Genomic DNA, 21,674 nt, shown 5'->3' with positions numbered 1-21,674 from the left:
AAAGCCAAACTCACCACCGCCGCCTTCCCGACGGCTCTTCTCGTCATCCGGATGAACAGCAGTGGGTGATAAGCTGGCCCGTTAAACGGTGCATGCTTGCTGGTTACCTTTCAGGCATTACTGTAAAGTGATTGCCTTTTTTGAAAACCATTCCGATTGCAGATCGGACCCGCCCACCATCTTGTTTTTGTTTTCATTCCCACGCCCCTCGTCGACCAAATCTGAGACCTGGAACGGATGCATGACTGAACAGTTCTGCTTATTTTGTAACACGATATTCCGTGTATCGTTTCACTGTTATGGTTGATTCTATGGTGCTAAATTGGTTACTTTGTTTTTTTTTTTTTTTTGATTTTTTTTTTTGGGATTTGGGGTGTGGGTGTGAGCTCCCACGCCATCATCAACGTATCTTACCAAGGCGCTGTTTTCTCAAATCGGGCAATCTTCCCACGCTACACTTCAGAATGTGACATTCCGGGGCAGAAAGGGTGCGACCGGCTTCTAGTCCTTGCTGGGAGGAGGAGTATTTAACCTCCCATTCCCTTTTCGAGGGAGTTTCCATTCAGTCTATCTTTGTTCCTGCTTGCCTCGTCCGTGCTTTCCGCCATCTCCTCTTCTTTCTTCTTCTCAAAATGCAACGCTCATATTGGACCGTGTTTGGCGTGCTCGTGCTGGTGGCGACCGCCCTCGCACAGTCAACCACCGATCTCCCTGTTTTGTCCTCGTCCGAAGCTGCCGCAGCTTCTAGTTCCATCCTCTCAGTGCCTGCCGACTCCTCCTCCTTCTCTTCCAGCGTGCCTGCCAGCAATATTGATTCCAGCAGCTCCATTCCGGCAATCGCGTCGTCTGCTGTATCGTCCACTGGCGCCGCATTGCCATCAGCAACGCCTGGCCTGGCCAACTGCTCGTTTGTTGACGGTTTTGTCTTCCGCGGTTCGCACGCCCTGACGCTCAACCGCGCCGGCTCCATCTTCACCTCTGTGTTCTGGAATGAAGATGCCTGGGATACTCGTCTCGACACGGATTTTGTGGCAGTCGTCGGTGCTGTGGAGGGCAACATTGCGGGTAAGAAACGACGTCTGCCAACACCCCGATCGCCAAAAACAAAACAATGAACGCTGGGAATCCGATTCCCACACGGCTTGCGGTAGATTTTTTGGTCTCAGTGTGGCACGCACAAAAAGCTGTGTGGCATGAAATAGCTGTCGTATATCCTCCCCCCTTTTTTTATTTTATGTTGGAAGTTTCAAGTTGAATTCTTAGCATCCAAGTGCTTTTTGGTGTTCTTTGTTCTTTGTTCCTAGTTTCCTCTCCTTACTTTCGCGCTGCTACGCACTTGTCACCTCAACTCACGACTCACTCCACCTACTCTTTGATACATCGTTCAATTGCAGATGTGTTCAACAACACTCGCGGCAACGGTGGCCACATTGACCTGCACAAGTCGAGCTCGTGGTCCAACACCAACGGCGTTCAGGTGAACACACAAAACGTGATTGGCGGCGACGGCGGTCCTGGTGTTGGTGTGATGCGTACCGACTACCAGTCCATTACGAGGTGAGTCACAAAGGCAAGACGCGCATGAACAACACACGCACACACACTGTGCTCATGTTTTGGTTTTGTCGTTTCTCGCACCAAGTGCTCGTCTCCGCAACCCCCTGTTGATCTCCGACGATAAGCCTGGCGTGATTGATTTCTACACGTCGATGTATGTGTCTCTTGGCCAGTTCGTAAGTGACAGGAACAGCAACGATGCCATGATGATTATTGTCCCAAACCACAAACCATTGCCTCACTGCTGTTCACAGTGGCAAGTTTCCATTACCCCCGCTGGCAACGCCTCGGTTGTTGGTGCAGAGTTTACCGTCATGCCTTCCGCAGCCGATGCCTCCTGCAAGTCCACTGCTCAACAAAGTACGTACCCACCAAACTTTCGGGTTGTTTGTCATTTTCGCGACATGCCTTTGTCAGATGCGTTTCTTACAACCACTCCCTCGACAGCATGCCCCTCGGGTCAAGGTCGTCGTCCCGCCGAAGATTCGATCAACCTGATTGCCATCGGCACCAGCGATGATGCCTGCAACAGCAACAGCTCCTGGTTGGCGCATCTGCTGGTAACTGATGAAGATCGCTTTGTCTGTCGTTTCAGCTCGCTCCCTTTTTTTTGGGGGGGGGGGAACTTGTCGAGGGCTGCTTCTAGAGATTTGCTTGCTTGCCTGCGCTAGATGAGCACCTCACCCTCGTTGTCCCATCTTCCTATCTTGGCGCATTCTGTTAGATTCAAAGCTCGATTGGCGGCAACAAGGTCGAATCGTCTCTTCCCATCGACTACAGCTCTGGCGTGCCGACAAACTTGTACAAGACTTCGCCAACGAAGGCGGGTCAGCTCGACCACATCCAAGTCCGCTATTTCTCGTCCAGGATTGAGGTTTGGGCTGCACTGAACGGTGGCTCCTTGGTTCTCTTGCAGTCGCACCCTGTCGTTGTCCCTTGGTCGGAGGTGCACGTTCACCTCATCAGCACCGCGTACCAGACTGACATCCACCCAGCTGCTGTTTGCTGGGCGAGCAAGGTTCGCGACTTTCTCTGGAAGGGCTTCCAAGCGAGCCCGCTCAAGCATGGCCGCGTCGAAATCTGGCCCAAGATCACTGGCAGCATTCAAAATGTCCCCAAGCAGTCCGGTCTGACTGGATTTGATCTGCGTGCCATCGACTATGCAGGCCAAGAGCCGTTCAACAACCTGGCCAACGTCAATCTCGACCGCTACCAGTTTGAGAACTGCACGTTCAAGTGCTACGCCTACTGTGCCGGCTATGATTGGTGCCAGACTGCCAAGGTCGCCGAAAACGGTCTTGTGGACGTTGCCATCCAAGTCCCCACCGTGCCCGCCGGTCAAACCATCGAGTCGGTCCGCCTCGTGTACGACATTCGCAACTACCGCTGCTCCAACATCAACCTCGGTGAGCTACTGCTGCCGAACGGCGCTGGTGTTCCCGGCAACAACAACAATCCCAACTCGTTCAACGACACTGTGACTCCCCCGCAAGACTCTGGCAACTCCACCGTGGGCAATTCGACCATGCTCACTTCAGCTACTGCCGACCCGAGTGCGACTGCCGTTCCTGTTTCGCCTTCCGCGCCCCTCGCCCCTTCCACGGCAGACTTTTACCGCATGCTCCCCAACGGCAGCGGCTGGCGCAAGGACGGCAGCCTGTATCACGGCGCGGTTACTTGCTCCACCGACAATGTGACTGGTAACGTGTCGTTTGCCCTCAACTCGGAGACCACCTTTGTTAACCTGCCGGGCGGTGAGACCATTCGCTACTTCCTTACCAACGGCGCTGCTGGCGAGCAGTGGGTTCACCGCTCGGTCGATGTGCCCGTCAGCCAGCTCAACTTTGGCGACGGCGCCACCAACACGCTTCACCTTCGCTTCAACGGCCAGGTGCTGATTGATCGCATTCACTTTGAGTTCAACTACGGCTGCACTGGTCAGACGTGGTCCCCTCCGCTCTCTTCGATCGGCGCCTCCAGCGCGATTGCCACCAAGCCCGCGACGGCGTCCGGCAGCGCGTCGAACATTCCCTCCATTCCCAACGCTTCGGCCACGTCCAAGGCTAACACTGGCCCGGCTATCACTCAAACCGGCTCTGTCGAAGGCAGTGCTGCTTCCAGTCTGATTGCTTCCTCCGGCCTGGCCCTGTGCATGCTCGTCCTCGCCGTGTTTGGCGTCTTTGCTTAAGGAGCCTGTCGTTTCGATGGTGCATGTAGCGCGTAGCGAGTGCCTGTGTGTTGTCGGATACCTTTCCATGTCCTACTATCGCCCCCGCTATTTGTGTGTATGCTTGTGGTGTAAAGGCTATGTAACAAATCCAAAGTACAGTATTGATGCAAGTTTTGTCAATCCCAGCTTTCTTGCTCACTCACGACTCTGTTCGCCTCTTCCCCATTCCCCTGAACTTGAGCAAAATCTGACCGTATCGACATTCTTTGATGCTTTGAGTGTTCTCTCACATTTTGCGGTTTGTCTGAGCAGCTTTCTCCCCCTTTGATCATCTTGATCTCTTCACTCTTTCCTTTCAAGACTACTTTCTTTGACTTGTCTTCCCAAATCGGTTGTCCAAATGGGAAAGCTCCCCGTCCAACGAACCAAGGCTCGCAACATGGCACAAACCCCAGCAGGCCTCATTACGATCGAGTCGGCCCAGGCGCAGTCCGAGAGCGATGAGCAGCAGCAGCTGGAGACGCACTCCTCACATGTGGACGAGAATCCCGCACTCTTGCTGGACGGGACTGCAGGCGACGCCGCCGCCGCCGCCGCGAGCAGCAGCAGCAGCAGCAGTGCGCTCGGATCCAGCATTCTCAGCGTGCCCGGCGCCATTGCAGGCCGCGTATCGGTGCCCACGGACCAGGAGGGCTTGTTTGACGACAGCCATGTGGACGCGTTCGGCGCGCCAATCGTGTCCAACGCTGGCTCGTCGGCCGCCGCAGCCATCTCCGCCGCCATGCATGCATCGGGAGCGCAGGCCGCACTGAGCGACCTCGAATCGGCGGGCGCCCGCGACGGAACTGCGCGGGGGACGCCAAAGGGCATCACCGACTTGCTTGCCCTGCTTACGAGCTCAGAGCCCAGCGAGCGGTACGGATTCTCGGGAGGTGTTTCCCTGTGACACGTGCTGCTGCTCTGCTGCTGGAGTTGCTTCTGGATGTTGCTTCCACTGACTCCTGGTTTGCTGTTTGTTAGTGAGTATGCATGCGGCGGAGTTGCCCATCTGGTGCTCGACGCCGCTGAAGCGCTCCCAGCAATTGTTCGTCTCAACGGCGTTCCTGCCATTCTGGCGTGCTTCCATGACCCCGAGCTTGCCGTTCGTCTTGAAGCAGCTGGTGCTGTCCGGTAAGCGATTGCCTGTTTTGTGTTAGTCCATCGTGTTGGTCCAACTGATCTGCAACTTGTCCCCCCCCTTCCCAATCGGCTTGTCTGGATGCATAGCAATATCTGCCTGGTGAGTGGGCCCGATGGTTGCCAAACTCTTGTGGGCATGGGCCTTGTCCCGCTCGTGATGGAAGCTATAGCCGCTGTAAGTTTGCGCGATGCAATGATTGGGTGCCGCGCTGTTTTCGATGGCTCATGCTGCGATTACGACTGCGATCGCACACATACAGGCGAGTCAACTCATGGTCTCCAACGCGCAAACAGCTGCGCTGGTGGCAAGTGCTGCTCCCTCTGAAGACCAGGCCGAGCAAGCGCGGGAAACGCAAATGATTGCAGAGCAGGTGGCAGAGCATCTCGAACACCTCATCAACATTCTTCTGCAGATGTGGTACGTACAGCAGCCCAACCCTTTGACGTTTCCCGCCTATTGGTGAGACTCACCATTGTTGACCCATTCATTTTTGCCTTGGCAGCGAAAATTCTGAAGCCGCCGTTGCGCTGTTCCATGAATCTCAACTCATCACTTTGCTCGTACAGCTGGTGGGGACGTTCCAAACAGTTCCAATGACCCTTGCGCTGGTGGCAGCTCAATGCGTGCAAACGGTGACGGACGACAGCGCGACCGCGCTCACTGCTTTCAGTTACAACGCCTCGCTTACTCGCACTCTTGACGATACACTCACCGTATTGTTGACGTCTGCTGACGCGAATGCTCAAGTCTTGACTGGTGTTCAGTCCCAATTTATGGTGGTTGTCGCTGGCGCCCTGCAAAACGTCCACACTGCCTGGCCTGCCGAGCAGTACGCAGCAATTCAAGCCCATGTGCTTCATGCGCTTCAGTACGCCTTGTCCAAGGATGTTATTGCTGCTGTCACTGGTCTTGTGTCTCAACTGAGCTCGGTGAGGCAATTGTGTCGTGTCGAGTCTTGTTTGTTTTGTGACCCGTGTGTTCCCCCCTTCGGTGCTGACTGAGTGTGTGTTTGCCATTCATCGTGCACCGTAGATTGAAGCGGCTGCCAACACCCCGCACCGTTTTGCCAACGCACAATCGCCTACAGTTGCTGTTGAAGCGTCGCTCAGCTCGGTCCAGATGGCCCTGGAGGTGCTCACCAACCTTTGCTCCGTCGATGGCTCGGAGGATGGTACCTGGGAGGATGTCGCTGAAGACGCCCCAGGCGATGTCGATGAAGAAGTTGAGCTGACGGCCGAGCAAATCGAACAAGCAAGCGCCGGAGAGCAACAACAGCAGTTGCCCGAGGCGTTGCTTGCCGCGCTATATTCGCATGGCATCCCTCAACGAGTATGGTTTCTGGATTGATCGAGATGCCTTGTGATTTTTTTTCGCGTTTTTTTTTTTTTGGGAAGACCGCTTGACTGACTAATCTTTGCAACCTCTCCGCTCACCTTTGGCTGGTTTGTCTCGCAGATTGTTACTCTCGCCTCCACTGTGCCTGCCTCGCTGTTTCAGCTAATGTGGTCGCATCGCATCGGTCGCACTCTGATGGACCGACTGGCGACAGTGCAATCCCGCGCCTTGTCTTTCCTGAGCAATTTGATCTCCTTCTCCAGCATCGAGTACACTACTCAGAGTCTTGGCATTCCCACCATTGGCACTTTGTGGCAGCAGCTGCTGGTTGAGCGGGCAAATATTGCATCCAAGACTGGCTACGGACTGGAAGAGCTCCACGACTCCATTACGGCAGCACTTTGGGCTGTTGTTCGTCGAGTAAAGCAAAGCTGTCCTACTGCTCCATTGGTAAGTTGATAAGCTACAGCTATCTCGTTGGCGTCCCAGGGCTTGATGACTCAACTGTTTCCTCGTTGTTGCGCAGGAGACGACTCCCGCTCAAATCCACGAGCTCTACACATTCGGACGTGCCAGCGAAAACGAAGCGGTGCGAATTAACGTCGTTGGTATTGTGGGTGTGCTGGCCCAGTTATTCGAGCAGGCCGCGATGCTTGGCGTGAGTATAAGAATTGTTGGGTTTGGCGGTCCTGTCGGGCTGCTTGGCTGTCCTTGTGTTCTGACGGGAGCTTCTGTCCACTTGTTTAGGATATTGCGCTGGGTCTGTTAGCAGTTGTGACGGAAGACGCAAGTTTAGTGGTTGTGGCCGAAGCGTTGGATGTGATTTTCGACGCCTTCGCCGAGCCGGAAGTCAACCAAGCCATCTCTCATGCAAACCTTGTTGCCACTTTGCAGCAAATTGCCCCGGTGTTTAAGCAACGAGTATGAGCACCAGCTATTTGTATTGTAGGCGTTTCCGAAGTGACCCTCACTTTGCTCTGGTGTTTGTCGTGTTGTGCAGATCCGTGCCGAGCGCCGAAGCCTGCCTTCCGATGCCGTTGGTCGTCTGTCTGATGTTCAGCTCAACTTGTCACGTTTCATCAAGTACAAGCAAGCCCAGGCGTAAAGAACGGTCAAAAGTCTGTTCAGATGTTTGCTTTTTCGTGATTCATGTCACAACAATATATTTTTTCTCTCTCTCTTCCCCCACATGTGCTTGGACACAACACTACTGAAGATTCACACTCGTTTAAGCGTTGCCAGCAGTGTTGGATGACGGATCTTGAACGGTGACGAGCAAAAAGTCGCGATCTGCATGTTACCCAAGCGCATGAGCCAACCCGCCAGATCAGATAAAGAGAACGCACGTATCATTGTCGCTCGTTCAGTGCTCAGCGAGTGCAAATACAAACCTGGGGCGATGATAATCTCGTGCTTTTTGGACCACAATCGCAGAAACGTCAAATCATTCTGTTGCAAAGACAAATTCCGACAGCAGGTCCGTTCCAATAGGACCACAAGCAAATGACAATCATCATCATTATCAGCATAGGCAACATCAGATTGCAAGTGCGGAGTGAGTGTATGAGGTTGGATTCAAAAGTGAAGCATTCTCGCTTTGGCATCTTGCGCTCTCTCTCTTTCCGCCTCAGCCTCATCCAACTCATTGACACGGACAAGCGATCGGCACCACCGCCAATCTCTTCGATCCACCCTGACGGAGGGTTGGGTGACAAGGTCGCAGCAGCAGCATCGGTCTCGCTGACTTGCCTGAGCATCGAGGTCTTGGAGCGCTGCACGCGACGTCTGCACCAGTGGTGCGACCTTGGAGGCATAGAGCGCAGTGCGTTCGTCGTCGAACGTGCTCATGATTGGAGCGCCTGATTGGCAGCAAGATCCCCGTTCCATCTTGCCATGGTCAATGCAACATCCCATACAAAAATGCAACATCGTTTCTACCCCGACACACAGCAGCAATCCTCAAAACCGCGCTTGCCACCACTTCTGCACCTTCGAATGTTGTAATAATGACGCCAAGCACGCCCTTGCGAGCAGCGATGCGTTGCAGCGTTTGTTGGACCTCGGTCGCGCCAGCCATTCTCTGTTGTTTGAAGAGTGAATGAATGCATCGCTTTCCATAGTTGAGCATTGAATGGAAATAAGGCAGGTCGGTCGTGTTGTGAAGGCTGTTCAGAATCTAGAGCAAAGGTTATCCGAGATTGAGCCATGTTGGTCAATTCTGAGCCATTGGGCAAACATTGAACCTAATTTGTTCAACTCAGTCTCTCTCTTTGGTTTGTTTGTTCAGGTTGGTGTTGCTGTTGGTCGCTTGTTCTGTTTTGATGCACACACATCACACACATCACACATCACACATCACACAACACACATCACACATCACAGGCTCATCACACACAGTCTGCCACTTGGTGCGCAATCCAACGCATGGTGAATGGAATGAAACACGAGTTATCTTTGGAAACAACCACCTGCATTGATTCCCCAATTTTGTTCGTCGCTTATCGTGGTCCACGCAATCGCACGAGGCTCAGGCACCAACTTTGCCACTAGACACGCCTGATCCAGCTCGCTCCAGATGGATCCCGCTTGTGTAGACGTTGGCGATGGTTGTGGTGTTGGCGAGAGTGGCTCATCACACGCTGGCTCAGAACCGGGAAGACCCGCCTCATGAACGAGGAGAACGCCGTCTCTGTCGTGGAGTCTCCAGACACGGGCGACGAACGATGAACGATGCGTAACAAGGCAATACAAGAGTGGGCTGCGCCGTCCTGGACTGACGGAGAGGAGAGGAGAGGAGAGGAGGGAGAGGGAGTGGCTTGGCATTATTCGCATCGGTGAGACCTTGCTGACTGCCCTGATTGTCGTAGCAGATGGCATCTGCACGTACGCCACGGCAGCGAGTTTTGTTTGAAATCGCCAAGGCTGGCAATGTGGTCCAGTAAGTATCGTTCAAATCTGAGACGTGGTCATTGGTCATGGCTACCAAGTCTCTGACTTGTTCACCACAGCCTCCAGAGCTCCAAAATCACCGACGAGGACGCGTTGGTGATTGCCAAGGGTCTCAAGGAGAACAGCAAGTTGCAGCTGCTTGAGTAAGGCACAATAGCGAGGACGCGTGTCGTTCAAGACGATAATTCACCCGAGTTGTGTCAAATCAGTTTGGAGGACAACGAGATTGGCGACGCCGGAGCTCGAGCGATCGGATTGGCGCTGCGGACCAAATCGAACCTGTGTAATCTCTAGTACGTTCTGGTGCTGTCCTGGGGTGGTTGATCACAAGAATCTGACTCGAGCGATTTGATGTAGTATGACCAGCAACATGATTGGTGATGCCGGAGCGCGTGCTATCGCTGAGGGCCTGCAGGCGTCGCCCGAACTGGCTGACTTCAGGTATTACAACCGTACATCCCTAGGTTTGGTGACGAATGACTTGGTTCTGATATTTGCTTGTCTTAGGATGGATACGAATCAAATCGGCGACGCAGGCGCGCAGGCGATCGGAGTTGCGCTTCGGAACAAGGCAAACCTGAGTATTCTCAAGTATGGTCTAGTGCTGGTCTCTTCAGGGACTGTCGGTCACGCGGCTCTAACATGACCGATTTGGTACAGCTTGGACGAGAACAAGATTGGCGATGCCGGAGCTCGTGCCATTGCTGAGGGCCTGCAGACCTCGACTGCGTTGACCGAGCTGAGGTAGTACGGTCGCGCATTTGACTTTGATACCATCACCAGCTTTGCTCAAAAACGGCTTGCTTCTGATATTTGTCTGTCTTAGGATGAGTTCGAATCAAATCGGCGACGCTGGAGCTCAGGCGATCGGAGCTGCGCTCGGGAACAAGGCAAACCTGTCAATGCTTGAGTACGTTCCAGTGGTAGACAGTGTCCTGAGGGAGCGCGGCTCTTATTTTGACCTACTTGATGCAGTTTGCACGAGAACAAGATTGGTGATGCCGGAGCTCGTGCCATCGCCGAGGGACTGAGGACTTCCACTGCGCTGGCTAAGCTCGGGTATTGTAGTCGCGCGTCTGTACTTTGATTACACGTCCAGTTTTGCTCAAGAATGGCTTACAATGGATGCTTGTCTGAGTTAGGATGCATGCCAATCAAATTGGTGACGCAGGAGCCCAGGCGATCGGATCTGCGCTTCAGAATAAGGCCAACCTGTCCATGCTCTAGTACGTTCTGGCGGCATCGCAGGGGGCTATTGGTCACATGGCTCTCACTTGAGCGCGTTGATGTAGTTTGAGCAGTAACAAGATTGGTGACGCTGGAGCTCGTTCCATCGCCGAAGGGCTGCAGACGTCGATTGAGTTGATTGACCTCAGGTACGGTGGTTGCACGTTTGACTTGGCTCTCATTTCCAGCTTTGCTAAAGAGTGGCTTGGTGCGGTTTGATATTTGCGTGACTTAGGATGGATACCAACCAAATCGGTGATACGGGCGCACAGGCGATCGGCTCTGCGCTTCGGAACAAGCCAGATCTGTCCGTGCTCTAGTACGTTCTGGCGATGCACAGTACTGTGTGGGAATGCGGCGCTTACTTTGAGCCACTCGATACAGCTTGGATGAGAACAAGATTGGTGATGCCGGAGCTCGTGCAATCGCTGAGGGCCTGCAGACGTCAGCTGAGTTGACTGACTTGAGGTATTGTAGGCGCACCGTTGACATTCTGTTGCATTTTCAGGTTTGCTAAAAATGGGTTGCGACTGGTATTTGTCATCACAGGATGCAAACCAATCAAATTGGCGACGCGGGAGCACAGGCGATCGGATTGGCACTTCGGAACAAAGCGAATCTGTCAATGCTCTAGTACGTTCTGCTGGTGTACAGTGCCCTGTGTGGGAACGCGGCGCTTATTTTGGCACTTTCATACAGCTTGGAAGAGAACAATATTGGTGATGCCGGAGCTAGTGCTGTCGCTGAAGGCCTGCAAACGTCGACAGCGCTGACTGAGCTCAGGTACAGCGGTCGCACGTTTCTCCTTGGTCGCATGTCCACCTCCGCTAAAGAGTGGTTTGATTGTGATGTTTGCCTGAGTTAGGATGCACACCAATCAATTTGGTGATACAGGAGCGAAGGCAATCGGATCTGCGCTTAGGAACAAGCCGAACCTGTCCGTGCTCGGGTACGTTCTGGTGTGTAGAGTGTCTGTTTGGTGTTCGGCTCTAATTCGATCACTTGGCTACAGCCTGAACAGTAACAAGATTGGTGACTCTGGAGCCCGTGCCATCGCTGAGGGACTGAAGACGTCGACTGCGCTGGCTGTGCTCGAGTATGCTAGTCGCACGTTTGAATGTCGGTTACATGTCCAGGTTGGCTCAAGAGTGACTTGCTGCTGATTTCTGCCTGTGTTAGTATGTTCAACAACCAAATTGGCGACGCGGGAGCTCAGGCGATCGGATCTGCGCTTCGGAACAAAGCGGGGCTGGCTATGCTCTAGTATGTTGGTGGTGTCACAGGGGGCATGCTGATCCTACGGCTCTCATTTGAACGACTTGATACAGCTTGAGCAGCAACCAGATTGGTGACAGTGGAGCTCGTGCCATCGCTGAAGGCATACAGGGATCGGCTGTACTGACTGCACTCAGGTATTGTAGCCGCACGATTGGCTATTGGTTGCATCTCCAGCTTCGCTCACATCTGGGTTGATACTGATGTTTGTCTGGCACAGAATGCACGACAATCAAATTGGAGACGCTGGAGCACAGGCAATTGGATTTGCGCTTTGGAACAAGGCAGAACTGTCCAAACTCTCGTACGTTTCGTTGCGGTGCAGGGCCGATGGGTGCGCGGCTCTACATGCCGCGGTTTGAGCTAACGAGCACGGGACATTCGTTGACATTACATTTTGCACGTGTTTATGCTTGCACCAGTCTATCACAAAACCAGATCTCGCCAAGCGTTGTGCAGCTGTTTTCCAAAAGACTTCCCGCGAATTGCGAGTTCTCGTGAGTTGCACTTTGTCTTGCGGGTGTTTGTGACTATATTTTCTTTCTGACTTGACTTGTTTCACCTCTAGAGGCTAGAGTCAGCGCCTGTGTTCACAATTCATGCGTCTGTGTTGCGTGTGCTCAAGTGATGATCCATCGCCACAGCACCTGCCCGATTATCCGGGTGCGTCTGACTTCTTTCAAGCAGGGCGCGTTTAACCAGACCTTTGTTCCGTGAGCTGCTCTAGGTGTTTGATGTTTGAGTGTATGTTGCGTTGCATGTTTAATTCAGGCTGTTTTGGAGCTGCACCCATCTGGCTCGTACTAGTACTGTATCAATGAAAATGTACTTCTACTACTCTTGCGAGAACATAATCTGCTGTTTGAAAATGGCAGTCTGAGCAGAGCGCGACAAATTCACAAGATGCCACGCGTTCAAAGCAGACACACGGGCTCGAGTACTCATTTGCAATACTTGTCGCCTTTGAGTTGAGCTCGTCGATCGAGGAGTGCCTCATGCACTGTGCCGTCGAGTCGCGCCTTTTTGAGCACCCGAACTTGATCCGCGTCGAGTTTGTGTTTGGCGGCCGTTTGGTTGCTGACTGCCTGATACTTCCGTCTAGCAACAAGCAATCATGGTGGCCGACACACAATAGGAAAAAAACCCACCACCAAAATCAGGTTGCAAAGTGCAAAACCAATTTGAATATTAACGCGCCCCTCCTCTGTCTCCCACTTACGAAATGCTGTTTGCCAAGTTAACGAGCCCATCAGTGTCGTCTGCAGTGATCGAATTGAAGACACTTCGTTCTTGATCAGCTCGTAGGACTGCCGCAGTGTCAAGCCGAGTTTCTCGTCGCGGCCGGTTGGACCGCAAGAAGAATCGCTCGGAAGGACCGAGTTCCTCACTGTTGGCAAAAATGGCTCCGCTCGGCGTCGCAGAAAGAAACTTGTTGGTATGGAGGCTTTGGATGCCAAAGCAGCACTCCTCGTCGTCCAGTGAGACGAGCTGCCAGATTTCGCGAGGCCCAACAGCCTTGGTCTGAGCAACAGCCTGCCCTTCCGTCGTTGCCGTCAAGAAGCGCTCGTACGGGCTTCGGAATGCGACAGTGTTTGGCTCCGGCTGGACCACAGTGAAGATTTCTGCGGGGGACGGTGCTTCCGGATCTGTACCGTATCAGCTCAGTTTTCAACCGTCCAAAGATGGGGCAAAGCTGCCTCGACATTGAATCCACCAATGAAACCAATCAAAAGCAACCAACCTTCGTCATCATAGAGAGGTCCAGTAGTCAGCGAGCCGTTGTCAGCAGCCAGGATGTACTTGCCACTGTCGCCCGCTTCAATCAAGACATCGCCTCGCAAGTTTTCCGCAACGGGCACGGCCCACCATTTTCCTACAACACCGAGCAACAACAACGGTTTTTTTGTGAACAGAACGACATCCACAGCACCATGTATGGTGAGTTTAGACCGGTCGTCGTCGCGGTTGCCTCGCTGTCGTTCGTGCTGCGTTACCATGTCGTGTCGTGCTCCCTGCGCCTGCACTACTCGCTTCGAGACCAATGTCCGTCGATCCCTTGTTGGACGACCTTGCACCGGAGCCTGAACCCGAGCCAGAGGCACTCGTGGACGGAGCTGCGCCGTCGTCGCTGGTCGTCGTTGCGCGCCCGCTCGAGCTGGCGCTCTTGTTCTTCTTTGGCTTGCTCAGGTCGATTCTGCAATTCACAACAGTACATACATGCACGCGTCTCACAAAGTGAGATCATCGCTTTGGTCGCACAAGTTGGTCACCAAAAGTACGAAACGCCCCGTTCGTTCGTTCTGATTCGCACCCTTTGAGCTTGAGTTTGGATGTCTTGACCAACTTGTAATCCATGGCGAATAACACAAAAAGATGGAATGGTGAATTTCGTTGTTGAAATTGGGTGGTTGTTGGGTTGGTTGAAATGGCAGCAATGGAAGTGGAACACACACAAAGGACAAATGGAAGCTCATGCTCTCCGACTCCTTGGACATGTGAAGCGGGATACTGCAGGATGTCGATAAAGAGCCATGATGTTACATGTACGGGAGCACTAGTATCTCGAAGAAAATCAAAACGCAAACAAAAACCAAATGGCTCTTATCAAAAGTTACAAACTGCATCCACTCCAAGCTATTCTTGCCCGAGTGAATCGTTCGACGAAGCGCTCGAATCCACAGAAGCAACATCGACGGCCGCAGTGTCACTGAGAAGAGTCGTGGAGGCCTCGTCTTCGAATCCGTCCAAACGGTTGATCAAAGTACCCTTGAGGTGGTCCAGCTCGGTTTCGGTACCCAAAAAGTTGTCCGTCACACTTTCCTCATCCTCATCCTCTCCCTCGTCGTCAACAGCCACGGCCGGCTTGTCTTCGCGAATGGAAGGCTGGCGCGAGAGCAAATGCCCGGACGGGACAAACTCGGTCGCAAGCGAGAGGATGGACTCGCTCGACACGGCGGATGTGTCATTCGCGACCTCGGAAACGGGGAAGAGCTGAGCATACAGGGTGTCGAAGAGCGCCATGTTGCCAAGAACAATGGGTTTGATGGGCTCCATCAATCTTCGCAACGTGTAACGCGACATGCCCTTGTCGACGTTTTCTACTCGCCAATTCCACGTCCGAGCGACTTTTGGCGGGGAGCAAGCCCAATTGACTGCAAAAGGAGCCTTGCTGGTCGAGTCTGGCGATTCGTGCTTGCTGTCGACGAGTGGCGCAAACGCCATGTCTGCATTCACACCGCTGTGCAGTGCTTCACGCACGCACTTTAAAAGTATTGCGATTTGATTTCCCAGGAGATGCGGCACCAGCGCGCCCAGTTTGGTCACTGGAAGTGGGCACCATTGCGCCTACCAAGCAAAAAATACAAACCAAAACAAAGCAAAACACAAGAAACAAAAAAAAGAAAACTTGAGAATTAAAATCAAACCAGCAGGTTTGCCTGCAAGCCCCCAAAAATTCCACAAACCTTCTCCACAATGGCAAACAACATCATTGTTTGCTTCAATTCATGAAACTGCTTTCTGGAAGGCTGCAACGACTTTTTCCAGCGCGAGCGCAAGTCGATTACCAGACTGCAAATCAATACTAACGAGTCCAGCAGGATTGTCGGCGCTACCACAACAAGAGGGGAATTTGAGCGAGTTAGTTTTTGCTGGAGCGTCCCGAGCAGGTGCGCAATAAACGCGAACAACTCACTCTCTGCAAGAATCCATAAAACGTGGAAGAGGAGTGGGTTTTCGTGGAAGCATTTTCCCGTCATACGATCGCTGTTGCAAGGCAAAAAAATCGTCAAACCATGAGATTGTGTGTGTGTGGCAATGACATCAACAGCGGCAAAAGAGACTCACCGATCAAACGAAGGAATATCGGCAAACAGCTCACGATGTTGCGAAAAGTACGCGCCAGCATGCTGAATGGCAGTATACAAGGCAACACGAGAGCTCAGCACGGACGATAGCACGCGACTGCCAAAGTGATCTGCTTGGTCTCGCACATCCGTCTCGTTTGTAGCATGGGGCTCCGAATTCATCATAACGCAGTGGTCAAGCAGCTGTGCAACTGTCGAGGAGTTTCGATATCTATCAGAAAAGAAATCAATCCAATGAGTCTGACAAACATCGAGCAGGACACGAAAAGCAATGAGCACGCGTACTTTGCACGAAGAAGCTCGTCTTGCGCAATGCCAAGTTGCCGTGCTTGCGCTTCAACGACAGACGTAGCCGCCGAGAACAGATGCACCGACAAGGCCGCGTCCGATATTCCGGCGTCTACCAAGCTTTCTATAACATGCGCCTGCATCGACGGAAACAGGCAAAGTGAAACCACTGACAAGAGGACCCCGATCCAAAAGGCAAGATAATAAAAACACAAGTCAGCTGCCAAATTCCAAATTCCAAAAAAAAAGACAACCAACCATGTCGCCTTCTCCGCTCAAGCCACGTTCTTACAGCTATCGCTCGTGAGTTGAAGACTCGGAGAAAGCATCTCGGCAGCTTTTGGTTGATTTTGCAACAGCAACTTCATCTGCGATGCCATTAGCGAGAGCAGATCGCCCACCAAAGTATCGGCAACAGCGAGGGCCGCACCTTGGGTCGATGTCGCGGTGGCGTCGGGAGCGGTGCTTGCATTTCCAATCAACCCAAGGAAGATGGATTCGCATGCGCCACTGGTTGCATCGACGCTCGTTGCATCACTGAGCGAAATACTCGCGTGCCGAATCGCGTTATTGGAGAGCATCCGCGCAGCCTCACCATGGAGAGAAGACCCAAGCATGGCTTTGGCCAGACTGTTCCAGCATTGGAACACGACCAAAGCGAGCACTCGTTGCATGGAATCGGACGAAGGGCTCTGAGCTTGCCAAGACGCCCCGGTAGCCAGACAGCAAGCGAGCAACCGTAGAACGCCAGTCTCGAGCGCGATCGTGCTGCCAGCGTCCGCAGTGTCCACATTGTTTGGATCCTGAACTGATGCGTTCAAAAGAAGGCAGGTGGCAGCTCCACGCCATGCATCCAAATGGAGTGGGTGCAAGTCACCGACATATCGAGTAACCTTGCGCGCTGCCGCGAGCCAGTCAGCATTGGCGCCCGAGACCGTGCTCCGAACTACGGAATGAACGAGGTGCACAACCGCTTGAACTGCCGAATCGGTGGACGTTTCAGTCGGGCTCCTTGGTGCCCGACGGGAGCTGCGAGCATCAACGGGATGGAGCTCGGACTCGCTCAAGCTGGAGTACACGCCTTGTGCCAGCAAAGAGCTGCGAGCCAGGACGTCGGGGCGCGCAGCCAAAGCATGGATGAGCTCATTGCCTGCTCGCGAGGTGGTGGGCAAAGACACCAAGTCGAACGTCTGGCGAAGGAAGGAAGAAGCGATGGAGGCAAACGAATGTGGCAAATTGTCGGCACGAGACAGCACCGTCTGGGCAAGCAAGACGAGATCCGGCACGGCCTCGGCAATGCAGGCATTGGTCTGTGCAAGGGTCAGGTCTTCGAGCAGCGTCGAAAACACTGTCCCGTCAAGTTCTTGTGGCGGCACGACGATCGCGAGATTGTGCCATTGGTGCCATTTCAAGCTGGACGGTGGTGATGCCTCCGGTGTGAATTCTTGGAGCGCGGATGGAAGAACGAGAGCGAGAAGATTGCGATCCACACAAACCATATCAATCATGCACGCCAAGGATGAGCCTGGGCGAATCGATTGAAGCAGCTGGAAGGCAGTAGTGGCTTGAGCTTGCAACATGGAGCGGCTGACTCCAGGTTGAGTGACGAGGGACTGACATACTTGTACGAGGCATCTCCACGCCAAGTGTTGGTTGTCAGAGTCATACAGCAAGCCGACAGCTTGAACGAGAGCGACCACGGCGCTCTCGCCGAGCAGAGCGACAAGGCGATGCAGCAGCCGAGCCGTTGTTGGCAGTGGCGACGATGAAGCCAGGTCGCACAGCCATCGAGGCGTCAAGCCAGTGCTCAGTACCAGAGTGACGATTAGCTGTTGCAGGTCCCGGATGAGCGCCTGAGATTGTCTGGACGGTCCAGCAGGAGCCGGAGCCGGAGCCGGAGCCGGAGCAGGAGCCGGAGCAAGAGCGGTAGACTCGTCCATCGGTAAAGCGGTGTCTTGTGTCTTGGAGGCCTCCACCCCTTGCATGGATTGCGACCTACTGTCGCTTGCAGCTTGCTGCTCGTGTCGTCCCCGGTGTTCGAGCGCAACGACCATCTGAGCAGCCCACAGAGCGAGCAGCTCGTCGATGCGGAACTGCCGTTGTCGCAGCCCGTCCATTCCTGCAGCTCTGCTTTGCGCATCGTCGGTGCTTGTTCCAATCCGATTATCGTTGCCCTGGTGGTCACTCGTACTGAATGAGTCGTCGTCGTCGTCGTCGTCGTCGTACAGTGCAGCTTGGTATCGATCGTCCTCGTCCACTCCGAGGCCAGCGCTTCCGCCATTCGCTTCGTGATCTGGTTCATCTTGGTCTTCTTGATCATCCTGCTCCTGGATGGCACCCTCACGCACGCGCAGAGTGGCCGCGGCGACGATCGTCTGAAGCGCGCCTTCCCACTCGTCGGTGTGCTCCTTGTCGCCCTTCAGCAGCAGCGGCGGGTCTCGTTCTCGGTCGATGGTCATCATTGCCTGGTGGTGATCTTGATCTTCAGCACATGCGATGAGTGCTCGGATGGCAGCATCGAGTCGTCCCTGTTGCTCTTCTTGCTCGTCTGCTGAATCTCGTCGTCGTCGTCCTCGCTGCAGCCACTGTGCAAGTCGCTCTGGCAGTCCCGCCGCCGTGACCACCACTCGGTGCATGGTTGGTGGTGCTGCTGAACTGTGGTGGAACGGAAAAAAAATGAAAGAAAAAGTTGCAGCTATCGAAAGAGAGAGCGAGAGACTGAGACTGTTCAAGTTGAAACGATGAGTGAGAAGGATGAACGATCAGTACGAGTGAATGACGAGTGAAGGATGATCAGAATGAGTGAATAATCAATGTTGAATGATGAGTGAAGAGTGATGAATGATCAATGATAGCATCAGTAGTGGTGGTGGGTGACTGAACGCTCAGCTGCTTTTTTCTCGCTCTTTTCCACTCTTTTCACTCTTTTCACTCTTTTCACTCTTTCCCCTCTGTCTCGCACTACTTCCGCTTCATTTTTGCTTTGAACTCGCACTCAGTTTGCACTTTTTCATATTCAGTCCACTTTTTTTTTTTTTTCATTCAATCTCATTCTCATTTTCTCATTCACCCGTCATCCCTTTCTGTTCGAATGCAAGCAATGGAGGACGATCTGAGCTCGTATGCAATGCCGATGGCTGTCGACGACCACCACCGCCACAACAGCAGCTCTTCAAGCAGCAGACACCACCAGCAGCAGGGCACTGCTCCAGCAGCATCATCATCATCATCGTTCGTAGCAGGAGGAGCACCAGGAGCACCAGGAGGAGCAGGAGGAGCAACAGGGGGCGGCTTTATCACCCACCAGCCGAGAGCGTCGGCGTCGTCCGCACTGGGCGCACCTCAGCAGCAGCAGCAGCCGCACAGCAACCAGCACTTCCATCTGAACAATGCAATGGCTGCGGGCGCGCTCGCTGGCGGCGGTGCCAATGTCGCTGCAGCGTCTGCCCCTTCGTCGTCGTCGTCGGCGTCCGTGTCCTCCTCAATGCTCACTGCGCCGCTCGCTTCCGCCGCTGGTGCTGCCGCCACTCCCAATGCGGCTGGTGGCGGCAACAACCCTGCATCAGCGCACTTTGCGTCCGCGGGCACTCCGAGCACACCTGGCGGCGGTCCGTCGTCTGCAGTGTCTGCCGGCGCGTCACCAGCGGGATCCCGCCCAGCGTCGTCTGCGCCTGCCATCCACGACCCAGCAGGCATCCTGGAAGGGCGCAAGCTGTACACTGCCATCATGAAGCAGCACACCTGCTACGACCTGGTGCCAGACTCGGGCAAGATTATCGTCTTTGAGGTCAACCTGCTCGTGCGCAAGGCCTTCTACGCACTCCTGCAGAACGGGCTGCGCTCGGCCCCCATCTGGGACTCGTCCAGGCAGCAGTTTGTCGGAATGCTCACCGTCACAGACTTTATCAACATTCTGCGATTCTACTACAAGTCGCCGCTCGTCACCATGGACGAGGTCGAGGAGCACCGCATCCAGACGTGGCGCGAGGTCGTCTCGACCAAACTCCCCGCCAAGATGATCTCGGTCGAGCCCATGGCGACCCTCTATGACGCTGCTCGCATTCTCGTCATGTCGCGCATCCACCGCTTGCCGCTCATCGACTCGGCCAGCAACAGCGCGGTCGCCGTCCTCACCCACAAGCGCATCCTCCACTTCATGTACAACTCGATGAAGCAGACATCGCCACCGGCCTTCCTGTCGCACTCGATCGGCCAGCTCAACATTGGCACCTACAAGAACATTGCCACGGCCTCGCCCGACACGCCGCTCATCATTGTTCTCAACGTGTTTGCCGAGAAGCGCGTGTCTTGTCTGCCGATTGTCGACGAGACCGGTAAGCATGCGCCTTGTTCTTCTTGTGCCTGTTTGTCTGTATTGACTCGCTCACAATCGTTTTTATCTTTCCCTGCCTCTCAACAGGTGTTGTTATTGACGTTTATGCCAAATACGATGTCATTGTAAGGGCGCTTTTTTTGTTTGTTTTCGTATCCTTATTTGCACGTCATTCCTGCATCTCATCATTCGTTGGCCCCTGCAGAATCTCGCGCGCGAGCGAACCTATAACAACTTGGACGTCCCTGTGCTTGAAGCTCTCTCTCATCGTGCAGAGGTAAGAGGATTCGAAATCAGCTTTGTTAGACTTTTGCGCTTTTCTTCTTCATCATCAGTGCCGCACCTAACTTTGCTGCTGTGCCCCTTCCTCCCCCCCCTTAACCTCCACCTCAATCACCCAGGGCTTCGAAGGCGTTGTGACGTGTCTCAAAACCGACTCGTTCAAGAGCATTTTGGACTCGATCGTCTGCACCCATGTTCATCGTTTGATCGTCGTCGACAACAACAAGCGGGTGATTGGAATCGTGTCGCTATCTGATATTTTGACTTTCTTAATGCTGTAACAGCTGTTACAGCGCGCCAGTTACCGATGATTGCTGTTCGTTCGTTCGTTTGTTCGTTGGTGTCAATTGTGAATTGTTTTTTTTTTTTAATATGCTGTCTTGAAAATCAATCCACCTCTCATTGATCTTGAGCATTGATACCGAACTTTATGTATGCAACTTTTCTGTACTGAATGATGGAGCATTGGAAGCGGATAGTCACATACTGAAACAAAAACAGAACTAACTTGAGATTGCTTCTACTCAAATTTGGTGAAGAGATCGTCCGGGTTGGTCAGTGCTTTGAACTCGAGGTTGTTTCCGCTGACGTCCTTGAAGAACATGGTCCATTGCTCGCCCTTGAGGCCCTGGAACCGGACGTGCGGCTTGAGCAGGAACTCGGTGTTGGCCTTCTGGAGGCGTTGCGCCAGATCGTGGAATTGGGCAACGTTCAAGACCACGCCAAAGTGCGCGATGGGCACCTGGTCGCCGTCCACCGGGTTGAAGTAGTCGTTGCCGCGATAATCCCGGGTGACCTGGTGAATCACCAGCTGGTGGCCGTAAAAGTCGTAATCCTGCCACCCAGCGGACGAGCGGCCCTCCTTCAGGTTGAGCACTCCGCCGTAGAACGCCCGCGCCGCCGCCAAGTCGTTCACTGGGATGGCCAGATGGAATGGCTGCAGTGCAGCAGCAGCAGCAGCAGCAGCAGCAGCAGCACCAGCACCAGCAGCAGCGCCAGTCGACGCGCATCTCGCCGAATTCGCCGCCAAGCCAGTTGCAAAACTCAATCCCATTCGCCCTGCCATCGCAAGCCGGGTGCTGTTCAAGCGACAACCGTTCAGCCCAGCTGAAGACACAATGTTGCTCAGCGATCCCAGCATTTTGTTTATGTTTGTGGGAGTATTTTTTGTTTGTTTGGTTGTTCGACGGAGTGACAAAACGAAAACGAGGA

At 53.7% G+C, this 21,674-nt stretch overlaps 8 protein-coding genes across 8 annotated transcripts; 4 read left to right on the top strand and 4 right to left on the bottom strand.

Annotated features, from left to right (window-relative positions):
• The first annotated feature begins 549 nt into the window (after positions 1-549).
• On the top strand, positions 550-3,931 carry CAOG_01347 (hypothetical protein). Its single transcript, XM_004349817.2, has 6 exons — positions 550-1,065; positions 1,395-1,557; positions 1,643-1,733; positions 1,812-1,917; positions 2,005-2,117; positions 2,282-3,931. Exons 1-6 carry the CDS (start codon positions 633-635, stop codon positions 3,743-3,745), a joined length of 2,370 nt encoding a protein of 789 aa, XP_004349867.1. The 5' UTR covers positions 550-632; the 3' UTR covers positions 3,746-3,931.
• Positions 3,932-4,085: 154 nt separating this feature from the next.
• Positions 4,086-7,420, top strand: CAOG_01346 (hypothetical protein). The gene is made up of 10 exons (XM_004349816.2): positions 4,086-4,642; positions 4,748-4,897; positions 4,994-5,081; positions 5,167-5,324; positions 5,410-5,836; positions 5,940-6,236; positions 6,363-6,692; positions 6,769-6,900; positions 6,990-7,163; positions 7,243-7,420. Exons 1-10 carry the CDS (start codon positions 4,128-4,130, stop codon positions 7,345-7,347), a joined length of 2,376 nt encoding a protein of 791 aa, XP_004349866.1. The 5' UTR covers positions 4,086-4,127; the 3' UTR covers positions 7,348-7,420.
• CAOG_01345 (hypothetical protein) lies at positions 7,362-8,328 on the bottom strand. The gene is made up of 4 exons (XM_004349815.2): positions 8,232-8,328; positions 7,992-8,101; positions 7,634-7,691; positions 7,362-7,532 (listed from the first exon to the last, which is right to left on the bottom strand). The coding sequence occupies exons 1-4, from the start codon at positions 8,317-8,319 to the stop codon at positions 7,471-7,473; spliced, it is 318 nt and encodes a 105-aa protein (XP_004349865.1). The 5' UTR covers positions 8,320-8,328; the 3' UTR covers positions 7,362-7,470.
• A 779-nt stretch (positions 8,329-9,107) lies between these two features.
• CAOG_01344 (hypothetical protein) lies at positions 9,108-12,410 on the top strand (the record flags this gene model as incomplete). The annotated part of the gene is made up of 21 exons (XM_004349814.2): positions 9,108-9,180; positions 9,251-9,334; positions 9,401-9,484; positions 9,549-9,632; positions 9,699-9,782; positions 9,852-9,935; positions 10,018-10,101; positions 10,167-10,250; positions 10,334-10,417; positions 10,484-10,567; positions 10,654-10,737; positions 10,803-10,886; positions 10,968-11,051; positions 11,118-11,201; positions 11,284-11,367; positions 11,431-11,514; positions 11,598-11,681; positions 11,747-11,830; positions 11,914-11,997; positions 12,116-12,190; positions 12,338-12,410. The coding sequence occupies exons 1-21, from the start codon at positions 9,113-9,115 to the stop codon at positions 12,408-12,410; spliced, it is 1,728 nt and encodes a 575-aa protein (XP_004349864.1). The 5' UTR covers positions 9,108-9,112.
• Positions 12,411-12,500: 90 nt separating this feature from the next.
• Positions 12,501-14,062, bottom strand: CAOG_01343 (hypothetical protein). The gene is made up of 5 exons (XM_004349813.2): positions 14,005-14,062; positions 13,688-13,887; positions 13,435-13,566; positions 12,913-13,339; positions 12,501-12,791 (listed from the first exon to the last, which is right to left on the bottom strand). The coding sequence occupies exons 1-5, from the start codon at positions 14,046-14,048 to the stop codon at positions 12,635-12,637; spliced, it is 960 nt and encodes a 319-aa protein (XP_004349863.1). The 5' UTR covers positions 14,049-14,062; the 3' UTR covers positions 12,501-12,634.
• A 6-nt stretch (positions 14,063-14,068) lies between these two features.
• CAOG_01342 (hypothetical protein) lies at positions 14,069-18,660 on the bottom strand. The gene is made up of 6 exons (XM_004349812.2): positions 16,140-18,660; positions 15,845-16,016; positions 15,540-15,770; positions 15,388-15,458; positions 15,158-15,303; positions 14,069-15,038 (listed from the first exon to the last, which is right to left on the bottom strand). The coding sequence occupies exons 1-6, from the start codon at positions 18,481-18,483 to the stop codon at positions 14,328-14,330; spliced, it is 3,675 nt and encodes a 1,224-aa protein (XP_004349862.2). The 5' UTR covers positions 18,484-18,660; the 3' UTR covers positions 14,069-14,327.
• A 217-nt stretch (positions 18,661-18,877) lies between these two features.
• On the top strand, positions 18,878-20,888 carry CAOG_01341 (protein kinase). The gene is made up of 4 exons (XM_004349811.2): positions 18,878-20,181; positions 20,268-20,305; positions 20,386-20,457; positions 20,582-20,888. Exons 1-4 carry the CDS (start codon positions 18,939-18,941, stop codon positions 20,741-20,743), a joined length of 1,515 nt encoding a protein of 504 aa, XP_004349861.2. The 5' UTR covers positions 18,878-18,938; the 3' UTR covers positions 20,744-20,888.
• CAOG_01340 (glyoxalase/bleomycin resistance protein/dioxygenase) lies at positions 20,842-21,668 on the bottom strand. Its single transcript, XM_004349810.2, has one exon. It carries the CDS (start codon positions 21,601-21,603, stop codon positions 20,983-20,985), a length of 621 nt encoding a protein of 206 aa, XP_004349860.2. The 5' UTR covers positions 21,604-21,668; the 3' UTR covers positions 20,842-20,982.
• Between the last annotated feature and the right edge of the window lie 6 nt (positions 21,669-21,674).

Source organism: Capsaspora owczarzaki (assembly GCF_000151315.2).
Source record: "Capsaspora owczarzaki ATCC 30864 unplaced genomic scaffold supercont2.2, whole genome shotgun sequence".
Lineage (NCBI taxonomy): Eukaryota > Filasterea > Ministeriida > Capsasporidae > Capsaspora > Capsaspora owczarzaki.
This window is presented reverse-complemented; position numbering and strand designations above follow the sequence as displayed.